The sequence below is a fragment of the Dothidotthia symphoricarpi genome (genome assembly GCF_010015815.1).
Source record: "Dothidotthia symphoricarpi CBS 119687 unplaced genomic scaffold P153scaffold_13, whole genome shotgun sequence".
Lineage (NCBI taxonomy): Eukaryota > Fungi > Ascomycota > Dothideomycetes > Pleosporales > Dothidotthiaceae > Dothidotthia > Dothidotthia symphoricarpi.
In genome coordinates this window covers 552,453-574,083 of record NW_022985020.1, presented here as the reverse complement: position 1 = coordinate 574,083, position 21,631 = coordinate 552,453, and the positions used below count along the sequence as shown (strand labels likewise).

Here is a 21,631-nt window from a genome sequence, read left to right as displayed (position 1 = left end):
GGATTCGTCATCTGCTTTACTGTTTCCTTGGTACATATAACTCACCAACTACATGATGGAGCGCGTTAATTCGTCTTGATATGCATTTCCAGGAAGACACCCAGTTTTGCGTCGCGGCCAATGCGCCGATTTGAGTGGGTGAGGGGTTTGCATCTGGAGGCACCATGGATATGTGAATGGGATAGGCATGCTAGTGAGTATGCTAGTGTGATAATCTGCGGAGAGACGTGCGAAGTCTGGCTGGGGATGCGTCATGAACCAGAACATCGACCTCGATCCACCTCGTGATCAACATTGAACTCACCAGTAGCTTGACGAGGAGGAGGACGACGACGACGATGGCTGTACGATATGCAGATGTAGTGTTGTGTGCATTGCGTCTCCCCTGCTGCTTCCTGGGATGAAACTTCCTCGGCGACTTTGCGCGGACCTTGCCGCAGCCTGAAGTATAAACGGAAGGCACTGAGCACATATAGTAAGACAAGGGCACATGATAACTGCCGAGCGTGAAAAAAAGGCTGGGAATAATAGAGGACTCGCCTAGTTGAATAGGTGTCGCAAAATGTGATATATCGCATCCTTTTAATGATCAACTCTTTACACGCTCAAATCTTGCCCCCACACGCTCTTCGCAATCTCTACCTCGAGCCTGACCTTTGCCCATTGCTCCTCCTCGCTCAACTCATTCCCTTCGCTCGTACTCGAGAACCCGCACTGATGGCTCAAACACAGCTGGTCAAGCCCCCCTGGGGTGATGCTCGCCGCCTCCTTCAGTCGGTTGACAATCTCCTCCTTGTTATCCAGCGCGTTGTTCTTGGAGCTCATAACGCCGAGGACAACAACCTTGTGCGCTGGCAGATGACGCAGGGGAGAGAAGTCACCACTGCGCGCATCGTCGTACTCGAGGAAATACGCGTCGACATTCAGCTCCTTGAAGAGGACCTCGGCGACGGGCTCGTAGCCGCCCGAGGCGAACCATTTGGAGCGGTAGTTACCGCGGCAGAGATGGATGCCAATCTTCATATCAGCGGGTCGCTTCTCAATCGCCTTGTTGATCAGCTCGGCGTATTTCCGCGGTAGTGTAGAGAGATCTTCGTTACGCTCCTGCTCGGCGGCTTTGCGCATCTCCGGGTCGCACAGGTAGGCGAGATTCGTGTCATCGAGCTGTACGAAGCGGCAGCCAGTTTGGTAGAGCGAGTGCAGTTCCTCCTGGTACACGCGCGCCAAGTCTTCGAAGAATACGTCGAGGTCGGGGTATGCGGAGATGTCGATGCTTGCTCGTCCGCCGCGGAAGTGCACCATGGTTGGACTTGGGATGCACACTTTGGTCGTCGCGGTACTGCCAATCTTGCGGATTTGCTCCCGCAGGAACTGAAAGTCGTCTACTTGGATCGCCTCGGGATGGCCCAACTTGCCCTTCACAACCAATGTAGGCGGCGAGAAGCCGTCTTTGTGGCGGATGTTTCCGACCTGCCCCTTCTCCTCAATGCCAGCGAGGTGCTTGAGGAAATCAAGATGGAAGTATGCGCGGCGGAACTCGCCGTCGGTTATGGAGAGGAGGCCATTCTCGATTTGCTTCTGTGCGACTTCCGCAATAGCGGAATCCTCGATGTTTCGTAGTTCCTGGACGCTGAGGGTGCCGTTGGCAGCAGAGTTGCGGGCGTCAAGGACAGCTTTGGGACGTAGGAAAGAGCCGACGTGGTCGGCTCTGTAGACGCCATATGGGAGAGGCATTGTTATGAAGTTCTGTGGTGGGGTTAGGACGGTGGCGTGAGCTAGTAAAGTGAATGCTTACATGTAAAAGTTCGTTGCTCCGAACTGTAGTGTCAAGTTAAACGATAGAAATTCAGCAACAGCAAAAGCGCAAGATGATAGAAAAATTTGGAGTCCCACGAGACTTTTGTACTTGTACCTATCATCTGTGCATCCACATTCCGAACTTTGAAGCTACCCCACCACGGCAGTTGTTAGACGCTGTCTAAAACCAGGGTCCGTCTAAGTTAAACCGCAAAACGCCGCACATACATACTGCGATCTTTTTCGGCTGCTTACATGGAGTCAAGATGAGACTGTGCAAATGGATTAATTCGTGATGTGCAGTATAGTTTGGGTGGTAAGACATCGTCAACCGATGCTTGTTTGTGTAAGAGATCACTACGTAGATGAGGCTCGGTGAGGTGAGATGTCGGTAGTACGCATAATTACACGCCGACTTGGCTGACTTGGGCCGACTAGGCAGGCGTCAAAAAGTCCGAGGGTATATTGAAGCGCATGCTAAAAGGTATGTACCAGAATGATATAGAGAATTAGTAGCACATGCAAAACTGGCAGTGCTCATACCCTTCCATTTCAAGCAGCTTTCAGGAGTTTCGCATCCAACAGCTCGCCAAACATACCCTCCCATAAGCCCTCATCTTCATCCTCATCTTCCATGAAGAACCCATCTGCAGCATCGTATATCCGATTGCCCTTACTATCAAATCTCTTTTCCCTCTTCGGCAGATCACGAGCTGCAATCCTGAGCCGAATTGTGCCGGCCCCGCTACCGGAGTCGCCTTCTGTCTCCACTACTGCGGTCTTGTAATCGCTGATCTCGGGTGTGACGGTGATGGGATTGACGGCGAAGAACTTGCAGACAATGATGGCACGCTCTTTGATGTCGGCAAACGTCAAGGCGGGTAACGCGTTCATATCCTCGGGCAATGGAGGGAAGTCTGATTGTGTGGCTATTGCGACATCCTGGCGGAGCTGATCCTCGATGGCCGCGCTGATCTCGGCATCTGGACTCTTCGTGGTAGGATCATCGTCGTAGTTCAGGATGATCTTCTCCTCTTCGTCCTCTTCCTCTTCTTCTTGAACTGGACGTGGAGGTTTCTTGCCGCCATTCTTCTGTCGCTTCTTGCCCGCTTTATCGCGCATGAGCTTGCTTGCCGGGTCCCAATGTTGCTTGAATGGAAAGGGGGGAGCAGTCAGATCGAAGTCCTCTTCCCAGCACTCAAATGCAGACATGCTGATCCTAGACTTCCAAAAGTCGGGATCAGATGCGCCTTCGGGCTCTGGAGGTTCCTCGACCACTGGCTTAGTCTTGGGCGCCTTCTTTAGAGCAGGAGCCTGGCGAGCAAGAATCCGGCTGATTGCTGAAACATTTGGTCGCAACCGCTCGGAGATCTTCAAACGGGGAGTTTGCTGTTCATTCGGGGTCGATGGTGATGGAGCCACGACTTCTTTGACTGGAGTTGGCACAGGCTCTACTGTCTGCGCTGTGTTATGTGAAGTCTGGTCACCAAGTCTTGCCATCAGTTCCTGTTTCCGTTGCTCGAGCTCTGCAGCATTTTGTGCGAGAACTTGGACCTCTTCCTCATCGTCTAGTCGCTTCCGCTTGCCCGAAGATGTGCTGAACGGCTTTGCGGCTCGTCCATGTTCTTGGGGTTGTTGCCCCTTTCCTTCCTCGTACCTTTGTAGGTCATCGAGACTAGCATCTTGCGAAAGTACTCCGGTGTCCTTCAGGTGTCGAAGACGGTTGGTCCGCGTACGCCGTGCATTTCTTGAGTGAGTCTTTGACTTGCCATGGCCAGGTGGTATATGTGGCGAAGAAGGTTGCGCTTTTGGTGTGATCTTTGTAATGCCATCTCTAGACGAGAGAACATCGGGCGCGGAGCTCTCCCCACTGTCACTGTCGCTGTCACTGGAACTGCCATCAGAGTCTGAATCTGATGACGAGGAGCCCGAAGCGCTAGATGAATCGTTCGAGTCCGAGTCTGAGTCTGAGTTGGAATCATCCTCGTCATCCATGGAAACGTCGTCCCCGCTCTCGCCCCCAGGTGCAAAGTCTTCGTCGCCGTCCTCGCTATCTTCATCTTCTCCCGCTTCGGGCTGTTTGAATTGCACTGATTTGGGCGCTCTATGTGATTGTCGTCTTGTCTCAGACCGAGGGCTCGCGTCGCCGTCCATCACAGCTGAGGTCTCTTCTTGCGCTACGTCTGCCTCACCACCAACAGTAGGCAGGCCCGCGACTGCAACACCCTCGTCTACCTCTGCGTCGTCTAGTCGTTGTCGCTTGCGGGGCGGTATGCGCACAGCGGGTCGATTGGGTTGTCGGAGGTATGGGCGGCCGAATGGAACACCGTCGACGAGGTGCAGCCCAGCGTTTGATACCTGGTCGCGTCCGGTCAGTGTGCGCGCGCGGACTTCGGCCGTCATGAGGGGTCGTATGCTGGGTCATATTAGCAGGTAGCATCGAGATGCGGCGGATAGCCATACTTGATATGGTCGTCCTCCTTCAGCGCCTGTGCGACGGGAAAGAAGTGCAAACACTCGAAACCGTCCAGCTCAACGACATAGTGCTCGAGGCCCCAGTGTTCGGCCTCCAGCGGAATGATGTGGTTGACGTCTTCGAGCAGGCGCGTGATGGTGTATGCCTGCGGGCTGTTCGTCTCGGGAACATTCCAGAGGATGTTGGCAGCGGGCAGGCCATTCCGCTGCACTGTCAATCGGAGCCTCATCTTGACGCGTCGAGTCGCGTGAGTTCAAATCTCGAATTATTTGTCGCGTTTCCGATGAGGAATCAACTTTTGGAAATGGAAGGAGCTTGAGCGGCCGCTAGGCTGCATGTGTAAACCACCGTGGTGGAGACTACCTCCGCACATCTCCCGTTTCAATTCCAACCCGATGACGCAACGCTGTAGAACGTGGTATACATATGCGTTCTGAACACTTTGATTTTCACTAACCTGTCCTCACTAACCTATCCAAAATAACCTATCAACACTAATAACAGTCATAATGCCTTTCGCACTCAAGGGAATGCCCATTAGCAAGCTCAAGGGGAACTGGACATGTCTCCTCAATGAAGACAGACTCCAGCGCTCGTCGCAAGTTCTGTCAGTCATTGATCAGACAGTATGCGTATTTGGTGGCGAGGTGAAGCCTCGAGAGCCTGTAGACGATCAAGTCGACGTCTTCTCACTAAACAATGGTAAGTATTGTCATCCTCTTTTGCTATTGCAGTACTCAGCTATGTCAGACACACCCAATCTCGAAACCAAGTCGCATTCGTCGGCTCCTAGCCCCCGCGTTGGAAGCACATCTGCAGTTATCAATGGAAACATGTACATTTTCTCCGGACGAGGCGGCACTGAAATGGCCCCTATCGAAGAGCACGGCGCAGTTTGGTCCTATAACCCCTCATCTTCATCCTGGTCAAACATCTCCCCAGCAGACTCATCGAAACCACATCCACCAGCACGCAGCTACCACTGCTCTGCCAGCGACAACCAAAATAACATATTCATCCACGCCGGCTGCCCCACTTCAGATCGCCTCTCCGACCTCTGGAAATTTGACATCTCCGACCGCACATGGACACAACTCCCCGATGCCCCCGCTCCTCACCGTGGAGGCGCATCCATCGCCTACAAGTCTGGTAAGCTGTACAGAATGCATGGCTTTGACGGGACGACAGAGCAGGGTGGCAGCATTGACATCTTCGATATCTCGTCCAACACCTGGAGTACGGAGACTTTCAACCCAGACGGAAACGATGGACCTGAGGCACGAAGTGTCAGTGTCCTCTTGCCGGTTCGACTTGCACAGAAGGATAAGTTGATCACGCTGTTTGGTGAGAGGGATCCGTCATCTCAGGGGCATGCTGGTGCGGGCAAGATGCTGAGCGATGTCTGGATCTACGATATCAGCGAGAACTGGTGGACACAATTGCATCCTGAGGGTACTGATGGGGTTCCGGATCCAAGAGGATGGTTCGATGCCGACGTTGTGAAGAACGAAGATGGGAATGACAGTGTTGTGTTGCATGGTGGACTTGGTGGAGACAACGAGAGGCTGAAGGACGTCTGGCGTATCACGTTCTAGTTAGCACACTATCCTATGCACGACCAGTAGGCATGCATTTATCTTGCATTCGCCTAGATCTCAATACATAGCCTACTTGTACTGTGGCGTGCATAGTGTCTCTCGGTTAAGCGTGAAGGCCGGGATTGAGCTGTGCAACATGTAACATGCTTGTAGGATTCACCGTGTGGCAGTGCAGTGGCTGTGCCAGGATCGACATGTGACGTATGCGATACGCGCGACACTACATGGGCAGGCAGGTTACAGAAGACAAACCGAAACGCTTGGCCTCGTCGCTCTCATTCACTCCAGTACTTAGAACTCTGAATTGCCGTTGCCTCTCGTACATAATCCTTTACAGTCTCCTACAAACCCCTCAAATCTCCCAAACTTCGTACCCCACCTTGCGCAAGCCCACTTTCCGCCAACATGAGCGGACACGGTGATCCTCGACTGCTCTACACGATTGGGGGCATCCACGCCTACCACATCCAGCAGGGCGATGAGTCTTGTTTGACGCCCTCGGGACCGCAGACGCTTTCCCTGCTGATGGTGCCGACAAACTCACCCTTTGCCGATCTCAGCAACACGCGCCCCCAGAATGAGATGCCAGAAGAAGACTTCTACCTCCATCTTAACCTCCCCCCAGAGCTCGACCTCCCGCTCCCCGCGACAACGCAGATCTACCACCAGCCCCCGCACAGCTACCTCATACCACGATGGGACCTGGGCCCAGAGAGCGGCGCCTTCACGCGCATCGAGTTCCCCGCACTTGGAAAGGGCCCTGGTTCCGTCACGCAGGAAGATATCGATACCTTTGAGACCATCTTGGCGCAGTGCACCTCGTTCATGGAGCGCGCACAGGTGTCGCAGTCGATCAAGGGCGAGAAAGGCGCTATGCAGACGTACAACCCTCAGGACTACCAACCGGGACAGGTGTATGCAGGATCAAGCAAGCATGGCGAGGTTGTGCTTATCGACGAGGAGAACGGCAGTGTTGTGGGCGAGTTGGCTGGAGGAGCTCGTATTCACGAGGATGCCAGCCTGAAGCCTGGATCCAAGAGTAAGCCGAGTGCTCCACCCATTGCAACGTTGTTTCTTACTGACGCAGATACAGATCCCGTCGAGATTACCGTCTCAGCAGATGGCAAGCGCATCGACGTCAAGCCATGCTCAGACGACTACCTTGCCCTGTCCCGCCATCCCGCGTACAAGGACTCCACCCTGGTACAGAACTCGGCTGCTGCCTCCCGCCTAATCGTCACCGGCTCCAGCTACATCAGCAACATGATGGTCTCCGGCGCTGAGTCGTTTATGCAAAAGACGAAGCCGAACGAGAAGCCGATGGTCTTCCAGCCCGCGACACACGACCGCGTCCGCAAGATCAACACCTTCACAACCGGCGTAGCTGGATACTCTGCCAAAACGGTCGGCCAGATCTCAAAGTACGCGCAAAACGCCGCAGCCGGTATGGCAGGCCATAAGAAGACCCAGCACAAGAGCTTGAATGCCGACGGCACCCACAACCAAAACTACAAGCCCGGCCTGCTGAACAAGTCTTTGATAGCATTCTCGACTATCGCAGATGGCATCGCCAGCTCAGGCAAAAATGTATTGACATCTGGCGGTGCAGCGGCAAGCGCAGCTGTAGGACACAAGTACGGTGCCGAAGCTGGAAGCATCACTACCAACCTCGCTGGCGGTGTCAAGAACGTAGGTCTCGTTTATATCGATGTGACGGGTGTCAGTAGACGCGCCATTCTCAAGTCTGTCGCCAAGGGCATGGTCGTCGGCACAGTCAAAGACAAGCGGGGTCACGAACAGACGGTCATCGTAGGTGGTGGTGACGGCGGTGCAGTCACACCTGGCGACTTGAATCCACAGATGGGTGTTCAGAATAACAATCTCCCTCCCAACATGTCGAGCCAAGGTCCAGCTGGCCAGATCGGATTCGGCGGGCCGCCACCTACTTATCGAACGGGAGTCGGTGAGTCGCTTGATGGTCAGCCGGCCTACTACCCACCAGACACGAAGCGGTGAGGGACAGGCATATTGCTTTTTCCTAGCACCTGATGAGGCACGAAGTTACGATGTGGAATTCTAAGCATGATGATTCGTGCGTGTCGACGGTATGAGAGTAGCGAGGTGTTTTGGACGGCCCTTGTGAGCGTTTGTAGATTTCGTCACTTCCCACCTGCCTGTGGTTTGCTCGTCGATTGTGGTACCTATATATCCTTTTTTCAGTGACTTTGTCCTTGTCATTATTCAGTCTTGGTCTTGTCACTTTTGCTGCTGAGAATTCAGTTCGTGCATACTACATACTCTCGCTCTTGTTGGACTTTTCTACCCACGACTACATCCCTTCAACGTAAACTCGTATACCCACAATACCCGCCCGCTTCCCTCCTAATGCTCCGCTTCTTCCACCCCGCGACCGCGATGACGAGGCTCGGTCTCCGCACAGCAACTACAACAGCACGACATGCACTTCGCTCCTCTACCTACACTATCAACAGCAAACTCAGTACCAGCACACCAACAGCCCAACCCACAACACCACATGGCCCTTCCACCCAAAACCTACGAGGTACATACACGCCGCTCTTCCTGGATGCATAGGGGATGATACTGAGTTGCGTAGATTCACAGATGGAGAGAGAGGCAGAGGCGGAGACGGAGATGGGGTATCTTGTGTTTTTGCGGGTGAACACTTTTTCGTGAAGGAGGGCTGGGTAATGGTGTGCTGGTGCTTTTATGCGTGTTGGTCAGCAATGGGGGAACGGAGATGTTCTTCTCCTATATCTTGTGACGGTTGGAGTGGAGAGTTTGTTCAGTGTGTTTGATTGAGGCTTGCTTGTTTCGTTGGGGAAGCACAAGTATCGCTTACGCTTTGGATGCTTGGATCTGGGGGTGGTTTTACTCGTTAACGAGAATGATGTTATTGCATTAGTTGGTTGATTATGTCCCTAAGTCTTGAGCTTGACGTGTCTATCGTGGTTTCTCTGAACGCAACTCAACCGCCAAGAGAGTGGGGATGTTGAGGGTCTGACGTCTACGGCTTTGGAGAAGCTCCCCTCGATACAAGCCCACCTTCAGCCCAAGGCCATCATCAGGCTTCTTTTCTCCATGTCACGTTGGATTCAACGTATGTGGCGTCTCGCCATCAGGAGACAGCTCATTACCGGAATACAGCCGCTATGAGAACTGCGATAACGGCTTTCACCCATATCGAGAAGATCCATATATCCTAAAAAGCAAGTACTGAAACAATGGTGTTACATTCTATTAACAAAGCCGTATAAAAGCACCATATTAAGCTTAGCTGTAGATCTTATACACTGCCGGCCTGCCTTCCGGCTATCTAACGTAGCGTTGTTCGGCCATAAATTACGCACCAAACTCTCCGGTCTACCTCACTGGTCGCCCATCCATGACGTCTCCGTACTTTGGATTCTCGTAGTCGCCGAAACATGCGTAGTCGTAGTCTGCCAATTCGATCTGCTTCTGCTGGACCTTCAGGAATGTTTCCATCTCGCACCAGCCATCATCTCTGTCTCCGCACTCTGCCAAGCTCCGTCCTAGAGGAATCGTCCTTTGGTTCAAGATGAAGTGCACGTAGCTGGTCGGCTTGCCTTCGAGATAGATTTCCTCTCCAGATCTGTTGGGGTTTACAGGCGCAGGTGCCTTGATGACTTCGATGTCAAGACGGCCAGCGAACGGTTCGATGTGCGAGAGGATGAATTCTCGTTCCCTCAAGATATGTGACGTAGGCAGGAAGTCGTTGAACTGCGTGAGGCCGAACGCTACGAGGACGCTGATAATGTTTGCGTCGTGGCTAAAGTCGAGGTTCAGCGCCTGGTCTATGGGAAAGGTGACGGTATTGTTGTCAAGCGTAACGTTGACTTGAGCTGTTGGGTCGGTGATGACGTGATGTTGCATGCGAGCGAGCACTTCCTCGACATATCCTGCAACGGGTTAGATACTGTTCTTTTGTGGAGTTGAAAATCATGGCAAGTAACGTACCAACGCCAATAGCGCGGCCGACAGGAGATTGGAATCCAGTGCCAGCCGAAAAGCCAATGTCCAGAGCATATTCATAGCCTTCCCACTCTTCATATGTAAACAGACCGCACCAGTGAGAGAATCCCAAACCAACGGTCTCGTATGAGCAAAGAGCTTGAGCGTTGTCTTTGGGCTTTGTTAGCTGTATGAATCCCGTATCCACTACGAGAACTTACAAGTATCGCTTAGAGTCCAGTCTAAATCGCCTGTGATATTTGCTCTGAAACGCTTATGCGCGTCAGCGAGATAAATCTCCACCCATTCCATCAGAGCTGTTTGTGATTAGCAATCGGCCTGCAGTTGTTCGAGTCACAGGTTCGACCTACACTCCCTTGCTGTCTCCCAACTCGAATGGTTGCACTGCTTGTAGCCTGCCAGCGTATTGTTAAACCCTGGACTCTCGATAGCCAACTCCAGCGTCGCATTTTGAGTCCACCCCAGCCCGAAGAACCCTGCTAGGAAGTACTCTGCAGACTCTGTCATTCGTCTTTGTGTCGTACTTCGCACAACGATCTTGCTGCCATTGTTCGGGTATAGATGACCGTATTGGTAGTAATGCAGCGTTCCCGAATTGAATAGCTCCTGCTTCCCCATGGGAACCAGAATCTCAGCGCCGAGTCCAAATGTCCAGTAGTTGAGAAAACTCAGCGCACCATGGCCTGTGAACTTGCCCTTCGCGTCCATAATCTTCTGTCCCAGCTTGCGTTCTGCAGCGCCACCACTAAACTCGGGATAGCGACTGCCATGACGATGAATCATGTTGAGCCATGTTACGTTCGCGCCTGGGGGTATCATGTACTCGTCGACTCCGAAGCCTCGAGGGTTGGGGAAGTAAGGGCTGATATTTGCGAGACTCTGGAAGATATTGCGATTGTCCACATTTCCAGCAATCGGAATCTGGGTTTCCAAGGGGGTGTTTGGGATGTAAGAAACTCCTACGAAGGGAGCTATGTTCGTTTGTGCGAGGAAGGGCGCATCGCCTGTTTGCGTCGGACCTGGGTCAAGTCAGGTGAGCTGATCTTTCCATGATAAAATTTGAAGCTCACCAGCAAAGTGACGGTCATCAGTAACAAAGTAGTCAGGAAGACCTGAAGATTTTGTTGTTGATGTAGCTGTGAAAGCAGTCGTCTGGTCAGCGAAATTCTTTGTAAAAAATGTCATATCGACACTCCATAAAATCATTGAACTCACGCTTCACGCGAACATGTTCAGCTTGAATGGGCAATTGAGCTCCAAGACGGCCTCCTCAATGTCAGCCATAGTTTCGAACTCCCATGAGATGCATATAATCTAATGTTGATTTTGCCCCGACAATGTACACACCGAATGCAGCAGGGTTGAGTGAATCTAGGAGTTGCAGAGAGATCTCGAACAGTCCAAGCATGGTTACTGTATCGCGAACGTGCAGGACCGATTAAACGTAAGAAATCCGGATGGCGGCGACTTGGACACGAATGATCCGCAAAAATGTTAGAACAAAACGTTGAACGCGTACAGCTCTGCAGAAACCGTGTTGTTTTGCCCAGAACTTACGCTTGGGCCAGAAACGCTAGAGTCGGCAATGACGACATCGCCTACGGAAGCGACTCCGCAATGAGACCAGCGTGCAATATAATTCTCGGCGTCTATGGCTCACGATAGAAGAAACAAAGACACAATATACGGGAAAGACTCGTTATACGAAAAATTGTCTACACAGCTACCGTAAACCAAAGCAGGGTAGCAGAGCCGTAGTTGCACCGAAATGCCCCAGAAGCGCGAAGGATTTACTTGACGCGTTGCTAAACAGACCGGACGAAAGCGAACGACGAGTCGGCGGAAGTTACTCGTATTATGCAGTAGTAGTTGCGGTAGACTACAGTATGTCGTAAACCCACCAAGCGGATCGTCCCGACTCGCGCGCTCTTCTTTCATGTAAGTAATTCAACGAAACATTTGCTCATCCTTCACGCCTCCAGTAAGGATGAATATCATCAAGAGCACATGTAGACGCATTCCAAACTGGATAGAGGATACAGCAGTCTTTTAGAGTCAGCCACGTTCTTCCTCGTTATCAAGGTCGTGAAGCTTGAAGAGGTACAATGTTCGGCCTCCGGGTTATCTTTCTCGTATACAGTTTGGGTCACCATCATCACTGTCGAGTTCAGATATGATAGCTGCACTCTGGCTCGCTTGTCCTAGTGCAACGTCGTCGCGTACGTTGCGTCGTGATTAGTCTTACCGTCTCTCATCTCTTCATTCATTATGGTTCACTTTGCTCTTGTATTCTCGACTGTAGTTTGACATTTTGATAAACAAAGGACCGGCAATCTACATGCGGAAGACTCACCCGTTAGCAAACACATTTCTTCAACTCCCAGAGTCTTGTCCCGAGAGTGGTCTGATCCTGACATCATACTCGCCAGCTATCGCCGTCAGCAGCCTTGGATTCTCTGAAGTAAATGATTTGCCGTCAATTCCGTTGTAGCCGTGGATTACTCCGGTTGCTTAGAGAAATAGCAATATAGAAAAGTAGCTATGATGTCAGTCAACAGAGATCCCATCTACAGATTGTACCGCCTTGCCTTTCCATGGCTTTCAATCGGGCCGGTGTTGCTGCTGCAGAAGAAACTCGGCGAACCCCAAGACCAGTAAACTAGCTCAGGTACCACGTGCTGCATGTCGCTAAGGAAACGCCGAATACGAGGTATTATCCCATATCCACGGTTGAGGTCTCCTGTTCTTTGAATATGGTTCGTTTATATGCGGGAGTGACGAATGACGGAAGTAAGTTGTTCGGATGATGTCCACTGAGACCGCGGTGGCAGTGGTCTGTGCTGCCTCTCCGTGAACGTGAGAAGTTAATGGGATATACGAATGCCAAAAAGCTAGGGCTGTTTAAACCTAGCAAGCCATTTCGTGAGAGAGTACTAATGCCAATGAAGTTTGAACGCGGGGAACGTGGACATGCTCAATCCGATGATCTTCATAGAAACTATGCCGTAAAAAAGCATGGACATGCGATCGACCTGCGAGATACTGGGATTTCATCATCTTATCCCGTCATATCTACTGTGTGTACGTACACAAACAAGAGAGTACAATTGCCTCAAAATGAATCGGCAAAGATCTCCAACAAATGTTCATCTTAGTAGCGCGCCTGTTGGTCAACTGTAAAAGCGGGAAGTAAGCTGCGTTCTTCACGGCACCTACAAGCCGAAGAACTAGACAAATAAAGTTTACTCAAGCGCATGCAAGGCGTATACTGTTAGTTCTTTAGGCGCCAGACTCTTATCCCAATCCTAGATGTAGTTGTCAAGTTATGGGCAAGACTTTGCAACTCCTTGGCTCCTGGTATTTCGATTAACCAAGAGCGCGCTTCCAACTAAGACGCGCACATCGTCGGTGAATTGAGTCACTTGAACTGCAAACGACCATTGATATTTTGCCCGTAACCCCACCCCGGTTTTCGATGTAACTGTACGGGGTGATGACGACGAGCAGGTGCCCATGCTAACTGAATGCTTGCTGAGTGTCACCTCGGCCCGACCCCAGGGTTGCGCAAAGTAGAGAATCTGAAACGGTCGTAGACGCTGTTCCGGGTATCTTCACGTTCCGAGAGATCGTCACCGAGCAGGAATGCGATAGTAACTTCACCAAGTCAGCACAGGCTGTCGGGACAAAGGCCTTTGATTTCGACTTCACCGGTAGGAGCATCGATACGAGAATACTCAAAGCAGCTTTGGGTACGAGGTGTTCCGCTGAAAAGAGAAGGCGTTCCATACATGGATTAAGGGATGTCATTCGCCTGACGATCTTTGTTACCCAAGGAAACAGAACCCTGCTTAAGTGAAGACACAGTGCGTCCCGGAGTAGCGGGACTCGGATGAATGTTTTCTGATGAGCGATATGGTTCGCTCGTCCATGAGTCGCTCGCCCGGCTCAACAACCAACAACTGCTCAGTGCATATGATGGTACAAGACACAAATGTAGAGCATCATTTGACTTGAGGGCATCGTTGCCAAATAGATCAGAGCTTTACAACGATGAAAACGGCTCAAGTAGCTGTTGGGGGTAAGTTCTGCGAGCGGAGGACAGGAATCCTTTCCGCCTAATGAGGCCACGGAGGTGCAACGGCGATTCAGGAGTGACAGAGACGAGAGACAGGCTTGCGCCGCAGGGTCCAACCCATATGCCGATCCAGTATGTTTGTGGCTGTAGCCTACGGAACAGAAAGGCAAGGGATAGATGGATCAACACCCAAACCTGACATGGTGTAACAGAGGGGGCGCGTGATGCATTGACCCATCAAGTCAGTCGTCGATAGATGCAGCACCAACGTCGTGTGTGGTTTGAGCTTTCCCAGCAGAGGGTTTCAACAACACGAGCTTGCGGATGTACTATGGTGGGGCTTTCAACACGGCTGCAGGCGTTTGCTGGGTGTTGACAGGTCGCTCGCCAAGATGGCCATTGTCATGGTGGTGCGGGCATGATTGGAGATGAAAATTCGAGGTGTCAGCAATACTGGGGTGGGAGATGTGCGAGGGATATTTCCGGAAACTCGGCATGATGTCAACGTCAATCTCGCTGCTTTTGGTTGAAAGACGACGTCATGTGGGATCTCAACTTTTGGCGATCGGTGGCAGGAGCCGACTGCACGCCTTCCTCCAGTGAAGCCTGCAAAGGAGAGCGCCAATGTTCTTGTGTGAGATGTTCACCACCTAGTTACCGCCTGTCCAGCCCCCCCCACCCTCTTATGAATCGACAAAAACAACGGCATCCGCTTCGCATTATATTTTTCTCATTCCACACCGCTCTAAGCCACCATCGACGTTTCCTCGGGCCTGACCACCATTCTGCAGCCACACCACGAGGTTTTCGGCTCGGCTAACCATCATCGTCGTATTCCGTCCAGCTTCCTTCTGCTCACGATCCCTCTTCAGTTCTCTCGGCCCCAGTTTATTCACGCAGGGACATCCGATTTTCTGCCTGTACTCAGGGACCCTTGAAAGCACCCCCTTGTAATCAAAGGCTAGCGCACTGGCCGTGGGCAGCTTAGCATCTTCGACAACACCCTGCATCCACTATTCCCTCTTGGCGCTCGACCACTTGATCCAACGGCCGCCTCTTGCCGACAGTTCAAACCTCCACTCTACAACTCATCAACCTGACCTATTCTCCTACCGTTCCTGACATGTTCAGACAGCCACAGGTCACGATTACTCCCTACCCGACTGCTATTGAGCACGTCTCGTATCCTGACGATATGTCGACCACCTCCTCAACCTCATCTATCGACATCAACGACCAGGAAGGTTCAAGAGGCGACCCCACGCTCCAACCACGACCCCGTCTTGGAAGCAGGAAATCGAGCGGTACCATAATAATACCGCGCGATAGTCCAAATGTCGAACTCAAAGAAGAAGAATACGACGATGGCGACGCTCGTACAATGAGCCCCAGAAGAAGCAGCGAAGAGATCCACAAGATGGGTGAAGATGCTCGACAGGCGTTAATAGAGTAAGTCGCTCCAACAGTCGCATCCCTCACGAGACCCTCTCCGCATCACTACTCACATATGGATGATACTTTGTGCAGTTCACTGACCGCATTTTTAGACAAGCCAAAGCCTTACAAGCTAGCCTTCTGGAGATTGTCGATCGTGTAGAAGTCGTCAAGTCGGAACACGAGAAGCTCGAGGGCGGTAACAAGTTCCTCCAATCGTGAGTCTTTCCTCGCCATCAATATGTGTTTCGAACCCTCTCTGACGCGCCTTAGATACATTGGCGAGCTCATGCAGACAAGCAAAATCACCTCGTCCGGCGCTGGCAAAGGCGCCAAGGGCAAAGGCAAAGGACGAATTATCAAATGATCGTTGCAGGCGCCCTCTCCACATTCTGACAGGCTAGAATCCTCTGCATCATCGAGGCGTTTGCCTGGACCAACCCAATCCACATTACGAAACCACTCATGATGACCTTTCATCCCGCACATCATTCAACCCGGTTTCCTCTCAGCATACCACCAAAATCCATCGCGTTTATGAGCGTTGCATAGCGACACGGGGCCGGCAAACTGGCGTTTTTCATTACATTTCTTCGGCACAATGGCTTCTGTCTTACCACATTCCCACTAAATTCGGCAACACTTTTGGATCAGGCCTCGCCGAGCCTATACATTTTCTTCGCATAATCACGTGCGGAGCGTACCGCGCCCACACACTTTTCTGATCCCGTCAACGTTGGTTGGGACATGGCAATATCGGCGTTTCAGGAGTATAAATCTATATGTGGCATTTTGGCCTGAGATTTTGAGATATCATATGAAGTTTACATCTGCAATTGGCAAATATCCATGGCACCCTGGAGGTGCCGACAATTGGTTTGAATCAATAACACTGGCAGTGATGTCGATCGGGTCAGCCGTCACATGACCAAGCTTCCGGTAGAACAGGCAGTAGTATCGTTGATCAATCAGCTGAAATATACCAACATCACTCAAATGCATCAACGTTACTCAAACCACGCAGCTGCATGCTCACAGCTTGCTATCATGCAGCAACAAGCATAGGCTGTCCAACAACGCATCCTTACCGACTATTGGCGAGTCATTCGGCGAGCAAAAGAGCCCCATCGCTCAGCAAATAGCGACACTGCAGTTTTTCCACTCCGTCCTACACACCGCCACCTTCCCCTTCCAGCATCCCCACGCCCGAATCAAAACAACTCACCCTCCTGAAATCCACACACATGCCCCAAACCAGCCGCGGGCAAATTGTGACGCGTCCCCGTTTACCACATGCAGCGCCTGCATTGCATATGATATGCCAGGCCCATAATTTGAGGCTCCTCGCGCACCGGCGACAGCGAGAAACGCCAAACCCCACCTACCTACCCTTACCTTACCCACTTTCTCTCTCCCGGTCATACCAATGCATAAAATTAAGAGCTACCCTGACGTGACGCCTCTTCCGCCTTCCGCACATGGCCGCGCGCGAGCGAGAGCGAGAGATCGGATCGAACCGAGAGAAAGGACGTGACAGCGGATGACTTTTGTGGTCTATTTTTTTTTCTCGCAAATAAATGGGGCAAGGGGGCTCATCCGTGCGTTTTTGTCGGTGCTTTGCTTTGGTTACTCGGAGATGGGGTGGGGGCTGCGCGCGTGGGAGACTGTCCGAGTTGGTTGGTAGGTACCTAGGTAGGTGGTGTATGTGTATTTGTGTGTGTGTGTGGCGTGATGTGGGCTTGTCGCGGCGTTGTTGTTGTTATGGGTATTGTCACGATAACGGTTGTGGTGGGTGGGCCAGACGGTCAGACAGGGTCAAGCAAAGTCCAATGCTCGATTCAATCCGCAGGATGCATACATACTCGATAATCTTCGGAAGGGTACCAGGACAACGGGGCACGTTAGATTAATGCCACGTGGTTTGGTCGTGTTCCATCTTTTTCCTCTCTCGATTGAGTGGTTGACGGATGGGTAGGGACGAGCAGAATGTAGACGTGTTCAACCGTAAAGGGTGACTTGCATACACATACATACACGTACACATACACATACAAAACACAACCTCTCACCCAAGTCCAACGCCCACCCAAATCCAACCCCAAAAACGCGCCACCCTACAATCGATCACCAACCACCAACCATCCCATCACCACGAGACAAACACTCCATGATGACAAACCCCCCATGATGACAAAACCTGCCTACCCAACACCCACAAGCACCATACATCCTATTCATAAATCCCAGAATATCCACGTCCATATATACCAATTAAACAAAACAAAATAAAACAAAACAGAGTAAACCAGCCAGTCTTGTTTTCCTACAAACAAACGGACGAATGCGGTATGAGACTTGATTCCATCCAGCATTACTTTACACGCAGAATCCAGCAGGGAAAGCACGCTGTGAGAGTGTCAAATCGTCTCCTAACAACCGCTTGCCGAACGTTCAGAAGCCTTGTCTTGGTCCTTAGATTTGTGTCTTGAGAGGTTCTTGCGCGTGCGGCGTTGAGGGATGTAGGTACGGTGTATAAGGGTGTTGGTAGATGATACAGTGCTATTCAGGAGAGTGAGGAGGTAGTTAGCAAGAGGGATATGCCATGCAGCTATAGTGGTGGGAGTAGTAATGGAGATGGGTACTCGTTTCCTTCGTGACTTGAAGATTGAGGTGCTCCATGTCCTGAAGCGTGGTTTGGGAATACAGTTCAGGGCAGGAATATGACAAGCAGTCATAGTTTATACCTCCTATATACATACACACATCCATCTAACAAGAGAACGATGTGAATAGTAACGTATCGCGCATCCCAAGCACCCTGCGATGCCACAGGAGGGGAAAGAAGGAACTTATAATACGTTCTCTGTGTATGTGTATCTGTTTATAAGGGTCCAGGTATTCTACATATTTTCTCCGTGTAGTGTAGTTTGTATCAAGCACGTTATACTCTGTGTGTTCAACAAACTGGATTGATTGATTGATTCAGTTACTCCCATCAACCACCTAATCACAAACTACTAACTACCAACCACCATGCCATACCCCTCAGCCTGGATTCAGAACAACAAGCCAACTCAATAACCCAGCAAAACCACATACAACCCATCTCCCCCCCTTCGACTCTCCCATACATCACCCCACCCTACCCCCCCACCTAACCTCACAAAACCCATCAAGAAAGAAACACACCCCACCAAAAAAAAGGCAGCAAGAGAACCAAAAAGATGTTTCAATATGATATTCAGCTAAGTGTACACAAAATACAGTTGCCATTGCATCTCTGCATCTCTCCATCCATCTCTCCATCCATCTACACCTCCACTTCCACTTCCACATCCACTTCCACCCACACAATTACGCACCCAACTTCCCCTACGAGATCATCCTACTCATATCATTCCGAATACGATTGTAATCAAACAAACCCTCAATCTGGCCAACCGCCGAAATAGCCACATCACGGTCCCAAAGCTTGCTCCTCGCAAACGCCATGACATCTTTCTCGCTGATGCGGCCGACGACGCGCTCGACCTCCTCGGGGGATAACCGGCGACCGGTAGTGACGATCTGGCGGCCAATGTCCTCTGCGACGGCCGTGGTGCCGTCGAGGGCGAGCAGGATCGAGGCCTTGAGTTGGGCTTTTGCGCGCTCGACTTCGGCGGAGGTGACGTTCATGGACAGGCGGGACCATTCGCGGAGGGTGAAGTGGACGAGGTCGTCGAGTTGGGTGACGTTGGAGCTGGTGAGGTAGATTCCCCAGAGACTGGGGTTGGTTGTTAGCAATTTTTTTTAGATTGAATTATGAATTGGGTCAGACGTACCCAGTGTCCGAGTAGCTGGTGGAGAAGCTCATGAAGCTGTTGGCCAGGTTGTTTTGCGAGACAAAGTTGCTGAGCTTGCTGCCAAGGTAGGCCGAGGTGCCCATGGCGCGGTCCCAGTTGCCGACAATGGCCTGTGTGACCAGCGCGGTGAAGTAGTCGGGGTCGCTCCAGCTGACACCCTCGACGGCAATGGCGATGTTGGCCGTGCCCATGGTGTCGTCGCGGAGCCTGACCTCGGAGCCAATGAAGTCGGGCTTCTTCTTCTGCTCGGCGGCGATGCTCTTGGCGGAGTAGTCCTGGGGCTCGGACGGCAGGCTGGCGAAGTACTTCTCGGCGAGGTCGACGAGCTGCTGGTGCGGGACACCGCCAGCACCAACAAGCACCATGCGGTCGGCCGTGTAGTTTGTCTTGATGTACGTCTCGAGGTCGGCGCGCTGGATGCTCTGGATGTTCTCCTTGGGGCCGAGGATGGTGCGGCCGAGCGACTGGCCCTGGTAGGCGGTGGCGTGCAGGTGGTCGAAGACGACCTCCTCGAGCTGCTTGTCGACCTCCTCCTGCTCGCGCAGGATGACGTCGCGCTCGCGCTCAATGGCCTGGGGCTCGAGCTTGGAGTTCTGCAGGATGTCGGACAGGATGTCGACGGCGGCGGGCACGTCGTTGTTGAAGGCCTTGGCGTAGTAGACGGTGTTCTCGCGCTGTCAGGGCGTCAATGGCGGCTCTCGGCACAAGTCCCCCCCGCAGCGTGCACATACCGACGTGTAGGCGTTGAGGTGGCCGCCCATGTTCTCAATCTCCAGCTCCAGCTGCTGCTGCGTGCGCTTCTGGGTGCCCTGGCGCGGGGCGTTAGCGGAGGCTCAGGCGGCGGGGCGGGCGCGGGGCGGTACCTTGAAGGCCAGGTGCTCGAGGAAGTGGGCAGTGCCGTTGGTGCTGTCCGTCTCGGCGCGGCTGCCCGCATCGATCCACACGCCGACCGTCGACGTCTGGGCCCACGGCGAGTGCTCCGTGGCAATGGTGAAGCCGTTGCCGAGCGTCGTCGACTCCGTCTTGGAGCCGTAGCTGACGGGCGTCGCCAGGCCCCGTGTCAAGGCCGACGACTTCTGGCTCTTGACGGCGCTGATGGCGGCGCGGGAGCGCATGCTCCGCTGCAGGTTGAGGGCGAGCTGCCGGGAAGCCATTGCGTCAGCTCGCTGTGGCGGGAGGGGATGGGAATGGCGGGGGGGCGGGGGGCGGTGATGGGTGTCGTGCGTGGACGTCTGCAAGCTGCTGCGTGGGCCGCCGTCGTGGTGTTCGAAAACTGCTTGTCACTGCCCCTCACGTGACGTCCCGGCTCCCACCGCAGGCCAATGAGCGGCGCTTGAACGTCAGCAGTGCAACCGAGGGAAGAACGTCAGTGCCAGTGTCGAGCAGTACAAGTCCATCCCGCATCTCCGCCCTCTCATTCTCCCCTCCCTCCGTCCCCGACTGCACCGTCCTCGCAATGGCCTCTCTGATGCGCCCCGGCTTCGTGAGGCAGGCCCCCGCCGCCTCGCAGCGCATGCTGTCGACCCTCACGGCCTCCGCAATCAACCGACCAGCCCTCCAGCACCTCGAGCGCGCCGCTCCCCAGAAGTCGACACGCATTGCCGCCTTCCACGCCACGCAGCGCACCCAGATCCTGCCCCCGCTGCCCCAGTCCGTCGTTGGCACCGCAAACGACCCGACACCCGTGCCCGAAGCATCGCCGACCCACGGCAGCTACCACTGGAGCTTCGAGAGGTGCGTTTGACCCTCCCCCAGGTTGGCTGGAGAGATCCGCACGGCCAATTGCATGGAAAAGATATATTTGGACTGGACTGGACTGACGCTCGCACCAGAATCGTCTCAGCCGGCCTCGTCCCCCTAACCATCGCGCCCTTCGCCGCAGGCTCACTGAACCCCGTCACCGACTCGATTCTCTGCGCCCTGCTGGTCGTCCACTCGCACATTGGCTTTGAGTATGCCACCCGTACACAGATATATGGAACCCGTGTAGGGCTAACACCACTACTCCACAGATCATGTATCATCGATTACTTCCCCAAGGCCCGCGTGCCCAAAGTTCGCACCGCTGCTATGTGGGCACTCCGTGCTGCGACGCTCGCTACGGGCGTCGCTTTGTACTCGTTTGAGACGAATGATGTGGGTGTTACTGAGGCTGTTGTGAGGCTTTGGCGTGCGTAGATGATGTTTTCGGAAGGTGGGAAAAGTAAATATAAGCAATTCTATGTCTATTGATTTCAACGTACAAATACCGTCTATGAGTAGGCACATGTGACATGACAAGTTGTGAGTGTGATATCGTTTATGTAGACGGAGTGAATGTACACAAGGGCGATCAAACATCAACAAAACAATTCACATCAAGCAATCAAGCCAGTCAAGTAAAAAAAAAAAGCTC

General features: G+C 52.6%; 8 protein-coding genes across 8 annotated transcripts; 4 read left to right on the top strand and 4 right to left on the bottom strand.

Annotated features, from left to right (window-relative positions):
- Positions 1-432: 432 nt before the first annotated feature.
- P153DRAFT_47340 (UROD/MetE-like protein) lies at positions 433-2,163 on the bottom strand. The gene is made up of 2 exons (XM_033673219.1): positions 1,796-2,163; positions 433-1,746 (listed from the first exon to the last, which is right to left on the bottom strand). The coding sequence occupies exon 2, from the start codon at positions 1,732-1,734 to the stop codon at positions 598-600; it is 1,137 nt and encodes a 378-aa protein (XP_033522434.1). The 5' UTR covers positions 1,735-1,746; positions 1,796-2,163; the 3' UTR covers positions 433-597.
- A 186-nt stretch (positions 2,164-2,349) lies between these two features.
- Positions 2,350-4,502, bottom strand: P153DRAFT_294023 (uncharacterized protein; the record flags this gene model as incomplete). The annotated part of the gene is made up of 2 exons (XM_033663931.1): positions 2,350-4,213; positions 4,261-4,502. 2 exons carry the CDS (start codon positions 4,500-4,502, stop codon positions 2,350-2,352), a joined length of 2,106 nt encoding a protein of 701 aa, XP_033522433.1.
- Positions 4,503-4,667: 165 nt separating this feature from the next.
- On the top strand, positions 4,668-5,957 carry P153DRAFT_367943 (galactose oxidase). Its single transcript, XM_033668391.1, has 2 exons — positions 4,668-4,975; positions 5,024-5,957. The coding sequence occupies exons 1-2, from the start codon at positions 4,783-4,785 to the stop codon at positions 5,866-5,868; spliced, it is 1,038 nt and encodes a 345-aa protein (XP_033522432.1). The 5' UTR covers positions 4,668-4,782; the 3' UTR covers positions 5,869-5,957.
- A 319-nt stretch (positions 5,958-6,276) lies between these two features.
- Positions 6,277-7,887, top strand: P153DRAFT_293815 (uncharacterized protein; the record flags this gene model as incomplete). The annotated part of the gene is made up of 2 exons (XM_033663915.1): positions 6,277-6,910; positions 6,965-7,887. 2 exons carry the CDS (start codon positions 6,277-6,279, stop codon positions 7,885-7,887), a joined length of 1,557 nt encoding a protein of 518 aa, XP_033522431.1.
- Positions 7,888-9,255: 1,368 nt separating this feature from the next.
- On the bottom strand, positions 9,256-11,070 carry P153DRAFT_387013 (phosphoglycerate mutase-like protein; the record flags this gene model as incomplete). The annotated part of the gene is made up of 5 exons (XM_033670601.1): positions 9,256-9,812; positions 9,871-10,035; positions 10,086-10,181; positions 10,236-10,904; positions 10,956-11,070. 5 exons carry the CDS (start codon positions 11,068-11,070, stop codon positions 9,256-9,258), a joined length of 1,602 nt encoding a protein of 533 aa, XP_033522430.1.
- A 3,878-nt stretch (positions 11,071-14,948) lies between these two features.
- On the top strand, positions 14,949-16,047 carry P153DRAFT_47244 (uncharacterized protein). The gene is made up of 3 exons (XM_033673218.1): positions 14,949-15,409; positions 15,508-15,612; positions 15,668-16,047. The coding sequence occupies exons 1-3, from the start codon at positions 15,084-15,086 to the stop codon at positions 15,759-15,761; spliced, it is 525 nt and encodes a 174-aa protein (XP_033522429.1). The 5' UTR covers positions 14,949-15,083; the 3' UTR covers positions 15,762-16,047.
- Positions 16,048-18,689: 2,642 nt separating this feature from the next.
- On the bottom strand, positions 18,690-20,427 carry P153DRAFT_367939 (uncharacterized protein). The gene is made up of 4 exons (XM_033668390.1): positions 20,100-20,427; positions 19,968-20,045; positions 19,216-19,910; positions 18,690-19,157 (listed from the first exon to the last, which is right to left on the bottom strand). The coding sequence occupies exons 1-4, from the start codon at positions 20,388-20,390 to the stop codon at positions 18,767-18,769; spliced, it is 1,455 nt and encodes a 484-aa protein (XP_033522428.1). The 5' UTR covers positions 20,391-20,427; the 3' UTR covers positions 18,690-18,766.
- Positions 20,428-20,660: 233 nt separating this feature from the next.
- On the top strand, positions 20,661-21,430 carry P153DRAFT_367937 (succinate dehydrogenase-like protein membrane anchor subunit). The gene is made up of 3 exons (XM_033668389.1): positions 20,661-20,970; positions 21,069-21,188; positions 21,249-21,430. Exons 1-3 carry the CDS (start codon positions 20,693-20,695, stop codon positions 21,412-21,414), a joined length of 564 nt encoding a protein of 187 aa, XP_033522427.1. The 5' UTR covers positions 20,661-20,692; the 3' UTR covers positions 21,415-21,430.
- Positions 21,431-21,631: the final 201 nt, after the last annotated feature.